This window comes from Scleropages formosus, chromosome 22 (genome assembly GCF_900964775.1).
Source record: "Scleropages formosus chromosome 22, fSclFor1.1, whole genome shotgun sequence".
Taxonomy (NCBI): Eukaryota; Metazoa; Chordata; class Actinopteri; order Osteoglossiformes; family Osteoglossidae; genus Scleropages; species Scleropages formosus.
Window position 1 is genome coordinate 8093880 of NC_041827.1, and position 17381 is coordinate 8111260.

The 17381-nt window shown below is 47.0% G+C and overlaps 3 protein-coding genes and 1 long non-coding RNA gene across 7 annotated transcripts in view; all 4 read left to right on the forward strand.

The window, feature by feature from the left end:
* The first annotated feature begins 477 nt into the window (after nucleotides 1-477).
* Nucleotides 478-6938, forward strand: LOC108918452 (proliferation-associated protein 2G4). The gene is made up of 13 exons (XM_018725703.2): nucleotides 478-679; nucleotides 1927-2055; nucleotides 2167-2272; nucleotides 2955-3024; nucleotides 3180-3272; nucleotides 3361-3424; nucleotides 3547-3625; nucleotides 3709-3787; nucleotides 3882-4015; nucleotides 4258-4352; nucleotides 5333-5460; nucleotides 5665-5718; nucleotides 5866-6938. Exons 1-13 carry the CDS (start codon nucleotides 595-597, stop codon nucleotides 5923-5925), a joined length of 1176 nt encoding a protein of 391 aa, XP_018581219.1. The 5' UTR covers nucleotides 478-594; the 3' UTR covers nucleotides 5926-6938.
* Nucleotides 6939-8010: 1072 nt separating this feature from the next.
* Nucleotides 8011-9483, forward strand: LOC108918357 (uncharacterized). The gene is made up of 4 exons (XR_001964844.2): nucleotides 8011-8092; nucleotides 8193-8219; nucleotides 8851-8873; nucleotides 9159-9483. It is a non-coding gene; the product is annotated as an uncharacterized LOC108918357 (long non-coding RNA).
* Nucleotides 9484-11068: 1585 nt separating this feature from the next.
* On the forward strand, nucleotides 11069-15097 carry zc3h10 (zinc finger CCCH-type containing 10). Of its 4 annotated transcripts, none has more exons than XM_018725333.2 (3): nucleotides 11069-11132; nucleotides 11841-13163; nucleotides 13383-15097. In XM_018725333.2, the coding sequence occupies exons 2-3, from the start codon at nucleotides 11994-11996 to the stop codon at nucleotides 13893-13895; spliced, it is 1683 nt and encodes a 560-aa protein (XP_018580849.1). In that variant the 5' UTR covers nucleotides 11069-11132; nucleotides 11841-11993; the 3' UTR covers nucleotides 13896-15097. The 4 variants fall into 4 exon arrangements, with proteins under 4 accessions (XP_018580849.1, XP_018580846.1, XP_018580847.1 ...); XM_018725330.2 differs by having other exon boundaries at nucleotides 11085-11267; XM_018725331.2 differs by lacking the exon at nucleotides 11069-11132 and adding an exon at nucleotides 11253-11318.
* A 468-nt stretch (nucleotides 15098-15565) lies between these two features.
* The window catches only part of LOC108918295 (uncharacterized), a 34532-nt gene continuing 32716 nt past the window's right edge, over nucleotides 15566-17381 (forward strand). Inside the window, exon 1 of the mRNA XM_018725415.2 lies at nucleotides 15566-16809. Coding sequence (XP_018580931.2) covers nucleotides 16438-16809 — 372 coding nt within the window. The 5' untranslated portion in view covers nucleotides 15566-16437. The remainder of the gene's footprint in view (nucleotides 16810-17381) is intronic.

Sequence of the window (17381 nt, forward strand, 5' to 3'; positions counted from 1 at the left end):
AAGACTGAAGAACTCTACAAAGGCATACAATGTAAAATATAAAATATAGCAGATTTTTAAAACTTGTACACACCTTATTTTATCTAAAATGGAATACGGAGTAATAACTTCCCCCGTGTATTTCAGAATTCTAATGAATGCATGATCGTATTCATTTCAATAAAAATGCTATTGTTTTCATCAGCAAAACTATTCCACCACTAATCTGGAATTTAAGAATAAGTTATTTATGCCATGGGAGTAACCCGTGAAATGTCTACCAAAGTAAGTGCACAAACAATGAAATGTACCGTTTTGGAATATACTGTACTAATAGCCTATAATATTTCTTCAAATCAATGTCATTTCATTTTCCGCCTGTCCCGGAAGTACAGATGCGCAGCGCTCAGTGACACGAAAAACTACAATTAGCCCCATCGAGCCTTGCGACGGTTTTTGGCGGGCGATGATCTGTGACGCAGTTTACGTGCCGACGCCGTGGGAGTGGCCAGCTCCTAGCAGGAGGAGGAGGCTGGGCCGTAGCAGCGGAACTGAGCCCGACTGGTGTCGTCGCTGACACGCTGATAGAAAGTTGTCCGAGAGGATCCTGGAAAGATGTCCGACGAAGAGCAGCAAGAGCAGACCATCGCCGAAGACCTGGTGGTCACCAAGTACAAGATGGGGGGTGACATCGCCAACCGTGAGTGGAGCTGTTAGATTCGTGAGAAATTGTGTCACTCGTGACGAGATGCGCGGGAGAGCTGCCGGCGCGCGGCTGGAGCCCGTGCGTGCGAGCGCGGCCATGTGGCCCGACATGGGGACCAGCGGAGAGCCGTGAACGCGCGTTTAACGTGGAGGGAGTGACGCGCGGCCGCGGACTAACTGATAGCCCTGCGGGTTACGTGGTGGTACCCGTTCATAAGTGTAATTATTCCGATTGAGCGATGATCAGAATTGGTCAAGTCGTGAAGTACCGATTCATGCCGATGAGGCCTTTTTCTTTTCCACGATATACTACTACAGTACAGCAAAGTCCTACTTGTTAGCTGGCCGGCTAATGGAAGCACGACGGACGGACGAGCGCCCGGCACGTTCCTCCACCGCCGGTATCGCACTGTGATTATGAACGAACGCTGATCAATCGCGTGTTCTCAGCGCGTGCTCGACGAGTGGAGCGTTGCGCGATGGCGCGGGCGGCGCTCAGGAACCACGTACCTTACTTTACCTCACATTGCCTTGCCCTCAGACTCAGTCCCTGCCTACTCTAGTCTAAGGGCACCAGGTGTCCGGGATACTTAGCACTGAGTGAACGACGAATGTCGCCGATCGCTAAATTCCGTGTGCAGATGTGGAGCCCACGGTGGATTCGTCAGAGAGCCGCCGGCCAGACGGACCTGGCTGGGTTCGAGTGGAGACTCGAGTCCAGGAGTGACCTCATAGGGAGCCGAGGTTCCGGCGATCGTGACCCCCACGTGTCCATATGGCTTGGAGCTCATCGTGCCAGTACTGGAGCTCCTGCGTTACTCGTCCTGTCTGCTCTAGCGAGGACTCTGTGTGTGTGTGTGTGTGTGTGTGTGTGTGTGTGTGTGTGTGTGTGAGAGAGAGAGAGAGAGCGCTTCACTTTTTTGCGAAACTGGACGAGGAGACGCACAGATCAGATGTCCACCAGGGCAAATGTATGGGTTTATGAATGGTGGCAAAATGATGAAGGCGTCTCACCTGAACCGAGGACCAGGGCTCCGGATCAGTTGCGCGATGACCAAGGAGACGCAGCGCAGCTTGGGAAAGGATGCGTACGGCGGGTGGTCTGTGTCCGACCGTGTCGTACATCGCGTCGGTGAGACGCATGGTCACCTTTTCACCACGGCGTGTGGTTAATCCCTGCTCTCCGTGCCCTCTCTCCTGCCTTTTCCATGTTCGCTCCCATCACGTGGCACCAATGAGCAGAGGCGTTGCGTACCGTGGTGGAGGCGGCCAAGCCGGGGGTCTCGGTGCTCAGCCTGTGCGAGAAGGGAGATGCCCACATCATGGCGGAGACTGGAAAGATCTTCAAGAAGGAGAAGGAAATGAAGAAAGGTGAGCCTTGTCTGCTGCCACACAGGAACAAGCAGGTTTCTGCTGCTGGGTTTTGCATGCTGTGAATTTTTGAATGATTTATTTTTTTTTCTTTTTTCTCTGATCTTCCAGGCATCGCCTTCCCCACCAGTGTCTCGGTTAACAACTGTGTGTGCCACTTCTCTCCCTTGAAGAGTGACCCTGACTACACACTGAAGGAGGGGGATCTGGTCAAAATGTACGTTCTCACCTTCCGAGTCTCCCGAGTCAAATGTGCGCTCTTTAAATTGCCTACATTTTTGCCCTCGTTCGTTTCGCTTCTGCCCATCTCTATTGTCGCTGCAGGCAAGTTGTTGGGTGCGCTTAGCAAAACATCTCCTTCTCGCTTAACGTATCTGTAAAGCTGGCCACCGAGATGTGACTAGATCACAGAAGATTGCGTGTGCTTGTGTGTTCGCCATGATTTCTAACACAAGGAGTAATTTTACTAAGGAGGATACTTTGATTTCTTAGCTCACGTCTAACGTATTGGCAAAAGATGGGATTTTTCTCCTTCACAAAGTCCTCTTCTGCTTCTGTTGGACGAGCTTTGGAAGCGCTTTTGGCGCCGTGTTTAGGGAAGTTAACGCACGCCTTGGTTTGGTCATTCGGTGAAATGCCTGCCGGGTCGGCCCGTTCGGTGGCTACGTGGTATGGGAGTCAAGCCGAGGTTCATTCGGGAACTTTTTACCTTTTTGTTTAGCGTTTGTTATGCAGGGATTCGCAATAATTTATTTCAAGTTTGCAAACGGTAATCTGTTCGGTTGAGTCGTGTGACGTGAAACTCATCCCGTGACTTTTTGAAATATTGCCGTCAGTGTTGAACATCTAGAAGCGAACTTGAAGCTGAACGTGTCCTCCGACCTGCTTTCTCTTCGCAGTGATCTCGGGGTCCATGTCGATGGTTTCATCTCTAATGTGGCTCACAGCTTTGTCGTTGGAGCGACGAAGGTAGGTAATAGTAATCCTTGTGTGAGCACAAGGTCTCCTGAGAACACCTCAGAACATTTCCCCCGTCCTGCTCTCCTCCTCAAATAAGAAAATACGTTACACACTTGACACGCTGTCTTCACCCCTCGAACCCGTACTCTTTTCCCCGTCTGTAGGATGCTCCAGTGACGGGAAGGAAAGCGGACGTTATCAAGGCTGCCCACCTCTGCGCGGAAGCTGCTCTGCGTCTCGTCAAGCCTGGAAACCAGGTAGCTGCAGCTTGAGAAGCAGGACTTGGAGGGACTGGTCATTTTCTTTCCTTGATGCCTTATTTACTGCCTTTCTTTCACCTCCCAGAACACACAAGTGACAGAGGCCTGGAACAAGGTTGCTCAGTCATTCAAGTGCACCCCCATTGAAGGTGTGTGTGTGTGTTTCTCTCTGATCCACACTGTCATGTTTGGACAGGTTCGCACAAAACCAACGAACACTTGGTGCCCTGTATTTCCCTGGGAAAACTCTGCTTGTTTTTCTGTTCTCAAGGAATGCTCTCCCATCAGTTGAAGCAACACGTCATTGATGGAGAGAAAACCATCATTCAGAATCCTACAGACCAGCAGAGGTATGTGACGAGTAAGACGCTCCCCACGTCTTGCTGGCTTCGTAGTGCAGGACTCTGATTTTTCCGTGTCTCTATGTCTTCAGGAAGGACCATGAGAAGGCGGAGTTTGAGGTCCATGAAGTGTATGCTGTTGATGTGCTCGTCAGCACCGGGGAGGGAAAGGTGAGGGACTCGTGTACGTTTATTCCCCGCTTGCTGAATTTCCCTTTTGACCGGAATGTTGGTTTAAAGCTTTTCCTACATGCGGCCTTTCCAGGCGAGGGATAGTGGACAGAGAACCACCATCTACAAGCGGGACCCCAGCAAGCAGTATGGCCTGAAGATGAAGACATCCCGCATCTTCTTCAGTGAGGTGGAGCGACGCTTTGACGCTATGCCCTTCACTCTTCGGTACGACCACGTGTGACCTTTGTAACACATCTATTTTTTTTTAACACTTGAAATGCACTTGTTTCATTCGGTAATTCACATGCACTTTAATAATAGCGGAGAGGAGAAGTGAAATATGCTGAAGCAAAGTGCAGAGAGCAGTATGTTTGAAAGCGACTCTCTCCACTACCTACCTGAAAGTGGATGACTATTTCCTTGTGTTGTGCCTTTCCTCAACCATTTTCCTGCGATCCCCTCCGTAGGGCGTTTGAGGACGAGGCCAAGGCTCGGCTCGGCGTGGTCGAGTGCGCCAAGCACGAGCTGCTGCAGCCCTTCAGCGTGCTGCACGAGAAGGAGGGTGAGGAGAAGTATTCCCCTCTGCCTGAAACATACCCTGCATGGCCCATCAAGTGAATTTCACAGGCATGGATCAGAAGAGGGGGGTCATGTGAAGCAGGAGCGTCGTCTTGTCGCTTCTCTTCATCTTTATTTATCCAGCCATTTCCGGTGACTGCTTGTCCAGTGCAGGGTCCCAGTGGTAATGACCCTATACTACATTTGCATTTACTCATCCGACGCTTTTCTCCAAAGCGACTTACAGAATTAAGGTTACTATTGATTGCCCATTTACGCAGCTGGGTAATTTTACCGGAGCAATTTTAGGGTAAGTACTACAGCTGGAGGTGGGGATCGAACTTGCGAGTTTTGGATTAAAAAGGCAGCAGCTCTAGCCACTATGCTACCAGCTGTCTCCGCTAATAGCACCAGTAGCATAGGGTGTGAAGCAGAATGCACCCTGGGAGTGCCCGTTACAGGGCGCACAGCCTCGTTCACTCCCACATACTTGCACATGCACTATTTAGAGTTGCCAGCTCACCCGAAACAACTTTGGAGTATGAGAGGAGACCAGAGCACTCAGAAGAAACCCAAATGTCTATCCAAACTCCAGATAGACTGAGCCCGATTCGAATCTACATCCAAACCTGCAGGACAGGAGCTGCGAGGCACCGACGCTACCTGCCACGCATAGATTTAAGGAAATCAGCTTAAACCCTGTTAGAGGCTTCTTTAATCTTTTTAATTATAGCTAATAAATGGAAAGATGTGTTCGTGTGTCGAAGCCTGCGTGGTTCATCTGAATGCAGATGAGTTCATGTACTAGAGGGAAAAAAATTGTAGTGTATTGAGACCATTTGGAATCACAGAATTATAAAGTTTGATTAAGGAGTGAATTAGTTGTGATGAAATCTCATTAAATGATGACTTTTTCATTTATATCGCGCTGAGAATCAGGGCAAACGCATTTATCATGCCGGATGTCTGCTCCTGTGCACCTAGGGGAGTACGTGGCCCAGTTCAAATACACAGTGCTGCTGATGCCCAACGGGCCCATGCGGATCACCAGCGGGCCCTTCGAACCCGAGCTCTACAAATCGGAACATGAGGTGCAGGACCCTGAGCTCAAGGTGAGAAGAGAAGCAGGGCTCGTTTCAGCGGCCGTACTAATTCCTGAAATGATTTTATTTTGGTGCTTCGGTGCTGTGGCACAGCACACTGCGGATGTGAATACTAATTGACGGTCAGCTTCGGTGACATCGGGTTTTCGCCAAGGGTTTTCCACCACTATTCTCACAAAATCGTTCGGTTAAAATGTATATCCTGCTCTCCAGGCGCTGCTGCAGAGCTCGGCCAGTCGGAAGACACAGAAGAAAAAGAAAAAGAAGGTATTTCTTACGTGCTTACCGTGTAAAATGTAGTAAGGGATATGACCGCTGCGTTAGGATCTGCGTATCTGTTTACGGTGCCTTTTTGTTTATTTTGCACGATATTTACAGCGTCTCGACGTTACACGGTCTTGTCTCTTTTTACAGGCTTCCAAGAACGCAGAGAATGCTACTGGGCAACCGGTTGAAGAGAATGAGGCTGCGTAGTGGACAGCGTCCTTGTTCCACACTGTGCAAACACACACACACGCACGCGCACACACACGTACTTCCCAAAGAAGAAACTTAAGAGAGTGTAACCTGCCCCCGTTGCAAAGTATTGAGTGTTTTCGCCCCAACCGCATTTCTTAGTTCACTGCTCCATATTTCAGCTAGACACAGATTGGGTCCAGATCCTTTCCAGTTCCCCTTTATCTGACTGAAAAAGAACCTTATGACAGGTTTTGTATCCTTGTCTAGTTCTGCAGTTCCGCTGGATGTAAAGCAATCAGTGTCCGGTGGCTCTCCTTCCCCTGCTCTTGCCTTTAGAGTTACACAGACCCCCCCTCCCCCTTGTAATACCGTATTTTCTACTCCTTCATAGGTGTGTTGCTCTTAGAGTCAATTAAAATATAAAAGGTTAAGCATATTTGTTTCAGTCATGAAATTTTAAGAATTTATAATACAGGACGCAGTGCCTGTAACTTTCAGTAACATGGATCCTTTACTGAATGCTGATGTCTTAGGCTAACATGGTTGTGGTGTGTGATCTACCTTCCCTGAAAGTGTAGTTTGAAGTAAAGGGGGCGTGTTGGTTGAAACCCACTTGTTGTCCTCTAGCTGAGGACACAACTCCTGCAGAGATGCCCCCTGTGAGGTTGGACTGTTGGAACTACCCCCTCGCCGCTCGGCCATGGCCATTCCGCTTGGATTCTCCTTTAATCTTGTCTGGGGAAAACCTGATGACAACTTTAATAAAATACATTAGTTCTTGTATTTTTTGTGAAAGGAATACCTCACTTTACATGACTGATGCTCTTATTCAATATAAGTATAAAGCGTTTGATTTTGAGAAATGCTCATTTTTTTGGACAAAAACTGCATTTGTCAATGATGGTATGTGAAAATATGGGGTTTTGTTTTCTTCTGTCTAATAGCAAAGCAGGCTGTTTTATGTTGTCACACCACAAATATACTTGTTTAAAAAAAAAAAAAAAAAGTGGTGAACTAATAATGAGAAGTAACAGGTTGTCTCAGATCCTTGTTAAATTACAGTCTTTCATTCAGGACAAATTTTCCACACATAGGAGTATAACCTATTGTTTAACTTGTTCAGGACAAAAATGGGGCAAATATTTGGTAAAATATATTTTGTGTGTTTAACAACAGTGCCACAGTTGGACTTATGGGATATTTCAGTAATACCTAAATAAAATTTGTATTAAAAAAGTAAACAACTGATTTCTGTTGTGTTCCTGTACTTTTTCCCTGTAACGTTCTAATTGATAGGTGCGGAATAAAAAAAAATCACTGAACAATGCTCAACAAAAAGTAGGTCAGTATTATTCTCCCTGTAATAAACATGTAAGAAGCCTTAACAATTCAACTGCAGTATTTCCCAAGTACAAGTATTTATTTGCTTTCATTTGTGCAGCTTTTAGGGTTTTTTGCCTGCAGCATTCACATTTTACTTGGGACAGTTCTTAAACAGCCTGTGGGACTGCGACAAGGTGGATTTTAAACAGTGAAATTTCTGCCCTCTTTTTTTTATTACTTTTTAGCTCTTTTCTGTTTTACTAACAGATGACAACTGTAAAACGTTTCCAAAACAAAATTAATTTCACAAAATAATTTTTTAAAATGTATACTGTGTATAGCTTGTGGAAAGCATGAGTTTTGCAGGTGAAATTAAATGTTATGTTAAGATGTCAAGTGATTAAGACATGATGTCGAACAAAAATAATTAAATGCTTATGTCAGCTAAATTGTTGAAAATGAATTCTGGTAAAGCTACAAACTGCTAAACAGTAATTAGCAGTAGATCCAAGTTCGCCTTATAATTACAAACTATTCAGTACAAAGGCAGTTGTTTCTTAGTATGTTTGTCAGTGGAATATTACCATTGATTACCAATAACCGCCATGTGCCTTATTTGTTTCACCAGCTATATTAAATGAGTTCAAAAACCGTTATTAAAATTATGTCACACCAAGTGTTATTTCAGAAAAAGTGTTGTTTCCAGCTGTAAAACACGTGTGAGGTATGTCATATATGCTGAGGACTACATTACCCACAATACACTAAAATGGGCTCGACGTGATGACGACACAGTTCACCTAAAAACTCTTCCCTTTCGTTTATTACGTCCTCTTGGAGTTGGTGCCATATTAGAAAGGTACGTAGTATCTGTTGCTGTTAACTGTATCCAACTTAATCCAGTTAAATTGTAAATCATCCATCTTATGTATTAACTTGAGTGTTTTATTTCTTTATAGGGCCATCTCCACGACATGCGAGCGAAGGTGAGTTATATTTTTTTCACTGTTTTAATAGTGGATATCTATTTGTATTTCTCCTCGCGAAAGAGAGTTGGTTTCGTATTATTAATTTCAGAATTGTTCATTTTTTTAAACAACGTACAATACATTTCAAGTCCGAATTATTAGTACAGTAAAGTAATACCTATTTGTGGCTAGGAAGTAGTAATGTTGTTGGTGTGACAATGCGTCGCGATCGTGGCTCCCCCATGATGGGCCTTGCCCTTGGCATTTAATTTTTGGTTTATGAATGTTACGGTTCACTCGTGTTCCGATATGGCTGAAACGACTCTTGTCAGCCGTAACAGTGGCTGGATGATGCGTAATAAGAGCATTTTAGTAGTCTTGTGAGCATTGATTGCTGCACACTCGGTTTCTGCGTCCTTTTTTAACTTCCGGTTGTGGCCCACGTGACTAAGCGACACAACGTGCGCGGCTGCGCTGTTAGTAACTGCTGCTACAGGAGTTGATAGTTGGGCCCGAATGGAACCAACCCTTCGGTGTCCATTAATGTAAATCCGTTACATGTAATACATGATGTTGCCAATAAATGTTGATTACCTTTGTCTAACACTGTCAGGTATAAATCTAATTTTGAAATCATGTCTTCTTGCAGTGGAGAAAGAAGCGTATGCGCAGGTAAGCTGATGCATGTACAGTATGGTGCAGGTGAACAGCTGGTTTTTTTTTTTTTTGGTCATCAGTAGCAGTACCTTGTGTGCATTGCATACGTTTTGACTTTTTTCTTCAACTTACCCAATGCCAAAAAGTAGAGATGTTAAGCTTTTAATTATTTTTAAATGTATCTTGAAGTCTAGATTGACATGCTGACAGTGGTGGAACCTTTTTGCTGTTTAACTGTTTCCCTGTGTTTGTACCATATCTTTTTTTGTGAGACTACTTAACCTATTCTGGACTCTTAAGGCTGAAGCGCAAAAGGAGAAAGATGAGGCAGAGGTCCAAGTAAAGTGACCCCTCTGGTGCAGCTGTGGTGTGCCCACCCCCCACTTCCTGCTCTTTGTGCGGCTTGGGATGACCTGAGAGATGACCTTCCAGCAGCAGTCATCCAGGATGGTGAACTACGGGACTTTCTACCACCACACCACACCACTCCACTCCACTCACCCTCCCTTGCTGATGGTGTTTCCAAAGAGCCTATGAAGAAGCTGGATGCTGTGCCAATTGCTTTGGCATAATGGACTCTCAACACCTACCCCTCACAGCTGCTTTGTTTGAAACATCTGAATAAAGTCTTTGGTTTACAAACCACTTATTTCTCTTGGGTAAATTTTGATGAAATTAAACTTATCCCAGAGGGAAATTTTGCTACTTTGCAGCAGCATGCAATATATAACATACACACAAATGTATGTACATAGATAGTGAATACAGTGATAGGTAATTAATATTACATTGATAAATAAGCAAACATGATCCCACTATGTTGTGACTTCAAGTATGATTAAAAATAAACACCTTCAAAATTACTGAAAATGAAGAATGCATCATCTGAAAACCCTGCCATTCAGTGATGGTGAGTTGTCACATGATCATATCCATTAGTGATCAGGATGGGGCCACTTTAAGCTTCCTTTATTTGTACAATCAATAACAGCTTAATGCATAGTGTGGATTGAGTTTGCAGGTGTGTGTTGATGTAGAAATTTTAGACACAAATGCTTTTTAATTTGAAAAGATTTTAAATAACTTCATTTCTGCATTTTAATTCAAACTAGATAACATTAAATATAGTCTACAAATTTGTTTCTAATGCCAGTTCTTGACTGATTTATCCAATATGAGATATAAAAAGTTTTTTTATTGCAGACAATCTGGAACACCATGCATGAGTCCTAAGTAGTCTGGAAGTGAGTTGAATGAAAGCAGTCCCACGTTCCCATTTTTAATAACCACTTGTTTAGTGTGGGGTCATGGTGGTCTGGAGCCTGTCCTGCAGACATGGTGTGTAAAGCTGGGTGTTATGTCCTAGGCAGCATGCCACTCTCTTTCACTCACACATAGAAACTAGCGGAAGTTAGAGTCACCAAATTACCGGGAGCACGTGTTAGGTGACAGAGGACAGGATCAGGATGGTGGCAGGACCGGTACTACTGCTGCTCTGTGGTTTCCCATGTGTGTCTGAATGTGGCTCAATGTGCGAGGAGTTTCCACGCTCTCCTGATGTTTGTCAGGAGTCCTCCAGGTGCTCTGGGTTCTTGCCACACTCAAAGGACATGTGTTTCAGGTTAACTGGAGACTAAATTGCCCTTAGTATGTAAACAATAAGATCAGACAGGGTAGTGTTCTGAGCTGCTGCTGCTGGATTTGGAGACTGCAGGTGTCAATCGCATGGCTTGTACAAGATGCTTCGTGGTAGGTATGTAGCTATAATAAAGTCATAATCCAATCTTAAATAGCTATTTGTTCCAGTTAAATTGCAGAATTTTCTCCAGTTAATAAATAAAACTTGTTCAGCTGTGTAAATGGGCAAATAATTCTAAGCAGCTTAATACTGCAAGTCTCTTTGGAGAAATGTATCTCAAATGGGACACATGAACATTGATCTAGACTTATTTTTTTCGAAATTGCTATACAAAACGGGATTTTGTCAAGGGAATGGAAAACCAAGTGAGAACCCTTCGAAATTTGTAAATTTTTCACGGATTGCTTGATTTCTTCACTTTCTCTTACTGATGTTTCTTAAGTCCGGTGAGACTCGAAGCCAGTACAGGGGTAGTACCAGAGCCGCCCACTAGAGGGCGCTGGATTTATAGTCCCGACTATTTCAGTTTGCTCGCCTCGTGGAAGGTTTGTCTTTCCCACATGTCGAACTTCGTTGGTCTTGGAGGACCAATTCGAAGTGCTGCCCCTTGCGAAGGCGAGCGAGCTATGTTTACGGTAGCAAAGTACCTGCTCTAATCCATAACAAACAAAGGCCAGTCTTCAGAAATGTAGCGAGCGGATAATCGTACCACGAGTACAGGAAATTGATACGCGCGTTTGTGTTGTTTACGTAGTGTTTCAATATAGCGGGTAAGTTAAGGGCTGACGAGAGACTAGCCAGCGTGTGCTAACAGCTAACAGGTACAGGCCAGAGAAAGATACTGATGATAGTAGCCGCCGTGGTCACACAGCACATACTTGTTGTGATGGTGAGAGACAGGGGCCAGCGACGTGTCTCTGGCTCGTAGTCGCTTAGCTCTTATTTACTGCATCACTCTGCACATGTTTACACAACGAACGAGGGCTTGTTTTGTAAAAGCCCGATCGGATGTAGCTGTAGGTTGTTGTCTCCTCTAGCTAGCTAATAAATAGTTAGCTTGTTCGCTATGACGGTTAGCCAGTAAATTAACTGGATTTATTTATTTTAGTTAAACGCACAGTTTTTAACCGGAGTGTCTGCAAACTCTTCTTTAGTTAAACTACCCAGCAGCTGGCTGACTGGGAAATGATGATGTGCACAAGCTCTTCTGTGTGGTACTTTGAAGTTATGCTTATGGCAGGTGAAGTTTTCTTTAGATGAATCCAGTGAGTGATTGATTTTGCTCTTGTGATTATGGTAAGGAGCAAACGGTGATTTTTCACGCTGAAATTTTCGTTCCGCAGGTGGTTGGATCGAAGGCTTCGCCGGACCGAAACGCTCAAACCCCCGGACAGACATTTATGCTTCGCTGGATTAAGTGAGAGGGAGTGACAGACAACTATCCGCACTCCACTCCCACATGTGTGCTGTGTGCCCCCTGTGCTGGGCCGAGCGCCATGCCTGACCGGGATAGTTCCTATCTGTCAGGCGGCGGTGGGGGAGGCGGTGGGGGAGGAGTCGGCCTTGGGGTAGGTGAAGAAGGGGCAGGTGCCGGATTGGTTGTGGGAGCAGCGGAAGGTAGAGGGGGGACCGGGGGAGGCAGCGGGGGCTGTGGAGGCGGTAGCTCTGGCACTGGTGGTATGGGAGGAGGCGGGGTTCTTGGGAATGGGAGTAGCTGCGGGGGAGGGAGCAACGGGGGATTGGGATCCGGGCTCGGCTTGGATGGCGTCTGCCGGGATTTCCTACGCAACGTGTGTAAGAGGGGCAAGCGCTGTCGCTTCCGCCACCCGGACTTTAATGAGGTGCCTGACCTTGGGGTGCAGAAGAATGAGTTCATCTTTTGCCACGACCACCAGAACAAGGAGTGTGTGCGAACCAACTGCCGCTTTGTGCATGGCTCGAAGGAGGACGAGGACTATTATAAGAAAACGGGAGAGCTGCCGCTCAGGCTGCGCGGGAAGGTGGCCGCCGGGCTTGGCCTTTCCCCCACAGACCTCCCTCTGAGCCGAGGTGAGGTGCCTATCTGCAGGGACTTCTTGAAGGGGGAGTGTCAGCGTGGAAATAAGTGCAAATTCCGGCACGTGAAGAAAGACTACGAGTACGAGCCCACCAGAACGGGTGTCGGGGGGGTGATGGGTACGGGAGTTAGTGGTATGGTGAGCGTGGGTGGAGGTGGCGGAGGCGGAAGTGGTCCCGGGGGTGGCATTTCGGGATTGGTAGGTGGAGGTGGTAACATGATGGGGATGGGTTGCCCAAGTCTAGGTGGCTGCAGAGACCAGGGAATTTCAGGAGGAGGAGGAGGTGGGGGAGGTGGAGGTGGGCTAGGGGGCTGTATGTCAATGGGGCCACCTGGGACACGACGCTTTGACAGAGGACCGTGTTCGGTGTACGACCCGTTGTTTGAGAACAGCCTGTTTGAAGCAGGGACATTTGAGGCTCCTGTGGACCATGCAGCTTTGCAGCTGAAGAGACGGAGGCTAGAAGGGTTGCGGCTGGCAGATGGGGGTAGTGGCGGCCACTACGAGTTGGGGGTCCAGGCCACGCTCCCCCCTCGTCCGCTGGACTACAGATTTCTAGAAGAGGAGAATGCTCTGCTGAGGAAGAGGGTGGAGGAGCTAAAAAAGCAGGTAATTGTAAAATAATGCAGCAGTGTGCACAGGTGAACATGGTCATTTGACAGCGAAGAAACAACTTGTGTCAACATTCCAGATGTGTACTGTTAAGTGCCATTGCGGCATCTTTACTCTTTGTGACGGGATGTCTCCAGAATGTTCTGTCCTTCCCTTGGTAAATGTGAATCATAATCAGTAATGATTAATGAATTTCTCATTGCCTCCCCTTTTTAGGTCTCAAATCTTATTGCCACTAATGAGGTCCTGTTGGAACAGAACGCTCAGTTCCGCAGCCAGGCAAAGGTGATGACGCTGTCCTCTACACCAGCTCCCACTGAGCAAAGCCTGCCACCTCCTGTGGGTTCTGTCAGCTCCTATAACCATGGCATTGCCCAAACTCACACCACATTGAGCAGTGCCGGTCTGCAACCGCGACCCGTCAACCAGCAGGACCTGGTTGCCCCTGCAGGAGCACCTACTGCACCTCCCTCGAATGCTGCCCCACCAACGGCACCCCCTCCCCACCTCAACCCTGAGATTGCCCCGCTCTCTGCAGCCTTAGCCCAGACCATCGCTCAGGGCATGGCTCCGCCCGTGTCTATGGCGCCAGTGGCTGTGTCAGTCGCCCCTGTGGCTGTGTCCATGGCCCAGCCTCTACCAGGCATCACCATGAGTCATGCCACCACCCCTTTGGGGTCGTATCCAATTGCCAGCCAGAGCATGAGAATCACCACTTTGCCACACTGACGGACTGGTTTCAGCACCTAAGCTTTTTGAAGCAATTCGGAGGAACTGTTCTCTAAACAGAGCAAACTGATTTTCTCCCTGAAGCAAACGGTTTTAGACCAACTGATACAAGGCGAAGCCCCATGGTCCACATGACGTTTGGGTTCCTGCTCCCAATACCTTGTCTGCAGTGGGGATGGGAACAAAAGACTGCTGTTTCTCCTCCATGCCAGGGATTCTGTACCTGTGGCGCTATCTTTAAGAGACACCAAAAATAAATTGATGTCAATATTTGAAATGCATATTTATACACAACCTCCACCCGTAAACAGACAATGAATTGATGCTTAACAGGCAATTGTGATTTTTTTCTGGATTCATCCTGTGAAATTTTTTTTGCACAAAAGCAAATAATTACAGGACAGCGATGGCTTGCTGTTTTTTCATGTTTTAAAACCAAATTTCCATCCACTGTTCAATTGAAATAACTTTGTCATGTCATGTGGCAATAAGCTGATAAAAAAAACTCTATTCTGAATATGAGGCCCTTTTTATTTCTGGAAAAAAGCGTTCTTTCATGCTTAACCAGATTCTGTAATTGCAATCCAAGTCAAAGTAGCTGATGCACATTGTCAGTAAATTGTCTCAGTTCAGTAGGAATTCACTTGGAGTGTCATATATATATGTGAGTTGAAGATTTTTCAAATATGAGGTAAGTCGAAGTGCTATTGGGATAACTTTTTTTTAAATACCCTGTGTAAGAACTGAAAATGCAAAGGGTATTATGCTGGGACATTTGAAGACTGGATTTAATGCTTCCCTCAAGTATATGTGTGTTCACACCTGCATGCACCATGTTTCACAGCATCTCACTGTAAGACTACTGCAGTTTGGGCATAATATTTTTGTATGTTTCAGATTCTTATTTTACATATGCGTATTATGCGTTTACTAGACTTTTCTTAAACAGGAACCTTTTCAGTGAATTTAAATTTTCTTCCAAGATATGAAACATCCCAACCTTCACTGCTGAAGAACCATATGCATCTTAGTAATTAAAATCTGGTTTACAGAAGCACTCCAAATTAGGATGTCCAAGGAGTTATCAATGAGTTATGATTGTATTGATATTTGTTGCAGGAAAAATCTAAGTACAAAAAAACATTTTCAGTGATATAGCACTGTAAGAATTTTCCTGATTTGGAGATTTACATGAAATTACAGCAGGGTTTTTAATGTTTTATTGAATGGTTGTGAAATAAAATTTTTGTTTACTTGTTATATGTCTCCTGCAGTGAAGTTAATGCTACCTTTTAGGCCTTATATAAGCAATGTCTTTTTACAGGGTTTTCAAAGTGAGAACGATGAAAAGAGGGGTTTATTTGGTGTAAATGTTTGAATAATCTGTACATTCTGGCTCGAGATTCTTTGATCAACACATTTAGAAATCAAAGATCTCTTAAAAATGGTGACAGGGAACTGGTACGAGTAAATCTGATGAATCATTGCGTCGCGTCTTTGCGGGAATCGCGCTTAAACCCGAGGCACAGCTTGGGGACAATCTGTGTGACATCAAGGTTCAAGACTTCGTACAAGGCAGGCATGATAATTACGAAAATATGACGGATAAGTAGCAGCTATCTCTACTTTGTACACTATATTATTTTTACTTCGGGTGTGTATACCATATAACGTGAAGGATACTCAGTGTTGCCCTGCCCGATGTCCCCTCTTTCAAACACGTACTTTTAGGTTCAAGTTCGCGTCACAGAATAATTCGGATCATCTGCCATAAAGTTAGTGACGCGAGGGTCCCGAGTGGGTCGAAAAGTGCCGTTTCACTCGTACTTTTCAACAATGCTGACTTTAGATGTCCCACTTGCGCTAAGTCACCGTTGTCGCGCGGCAGTACAGGCGGGAGTGTGGGCCAAGGGAGCGACTTTTTTATCAATCTCGACACCTCCATTGGGAGGGAACGTGAGCCCTTTGCGTCCTCTGCCGCGCGACCGGCGCGTTTCCGTGTTTCCAGGGGCCAACAGGCTCTGCTTTGTGCGGTTTGTCCGCTGACCGCTCTATGCAGACCGGTGCGTAACTAAGTTCGAGCAGCGGAGCTTTGTCACCAGACTGGACCGAACCGAAGGCGCTGCGGGAGCGGACTGCGCCAGAGCGCGACGCGTCAGGGCGGACTGGGCGTGTTTCCTCTGCGCCGTTTCTAACGGAATCAGTGGCGCAGAGACAGACACCCCCCCAGTCCTCGGTCCTCAGAGCTCTGGCGGATTCGGTGGAGGACGGACGTCACTCCGCGGCTGCTACTATTAAAAAGACGCATTCCTCTTGAACTCTAGAATAGAGTTTAAACTTGCATCGCTCTTCTTCGGGCACGTTCTCTCTACCACACGGCCGGCGGAGCTGCCTCGAGTGACTCTGAGAAACAAGAAGAGCGTACGACGCGCACTGTGTGACTGTAAAGCAGCCTCAGTACACCGGAGCTCTCTTCATTTGTGCTCCCAGCAGAGCAGGACGAGCGTCAGTCGAGTGGAGGAGGAGGAAAGGCGCCGCCGCGATGGCCGGTGGGGATGCAGGGCCGAGCGGGCGAGAGGGCTCCGTGGCGAAGGGCCCGGCCCAGCCCGGCGGCGGGGACGCGTCGCCCGCTGCAGCAGACGCGCACACGAACGAGGAGAGAAGACTGGATGCGCTGTCCGTGCTCTGGACGCTGGGGAAGTGTCTGGGTGCCGTGCTGCCCGTGTACCTGGCCGGGTACTACAGGGTGAGCACGAGCCTGGTGGCGTTCGGGCTCGTGGTGTACACGGGCTGGAGACACACCCGAGATGCCAAGGAGGCTCGGCTGCGCGCCGCCATGCGGTCGCTGGGCGCGGAGGAGGATCACTCGGCCGCGCGCGGACTGTCTCGGGGCGCGCGGGACTCCCCCTCCTGGGTACGGAACAGGCGCCGGCACGAGCTCGGCTTTTTCCTTCAGCTTCATGTCAGCTTTTCGTCGGCCTTATTGTCACCACTTGCGCTCTTCGTAACATAACCACCTAACTATATATATGGTCAAATGCCTGTTTAGTACAACAAGGGGTGTCGTTCGCGATGCGTCTGTCTGACCGCTTACTTAGTTTTATAGTTCAGAATCTCCTTTGCTGCGTCACCTGCGTCTGTCTGCGGAGAGGGGGCTGCGGTTCTCCTCCCGTTTTAATCCGAAATCCGAAAGGTGTCTAAACGATGTAAACGAGCCTGCCCACGTCGCGACTTTACGGAACCAGTTTCGTATCGGGAAGGAGAAGCCAGGTCCCATGTTGGGTGTTGCAAGCGACCAGGTGTGGCCATTATTAACGGACCCTGCTCGCGTCAGGCCACAAACCCCCCATGGCCCTACCCGTCCCCATCTTTGCAGCAGAGGGAGCGCAAAGCGGCCAAGTTCGTGTTAGTTTTATACGTACATTCGATTCGTTCCCCTGACTGGCAGCTGGGTGGACACAATAGGTGTAGGGAGTGTCCCTCATT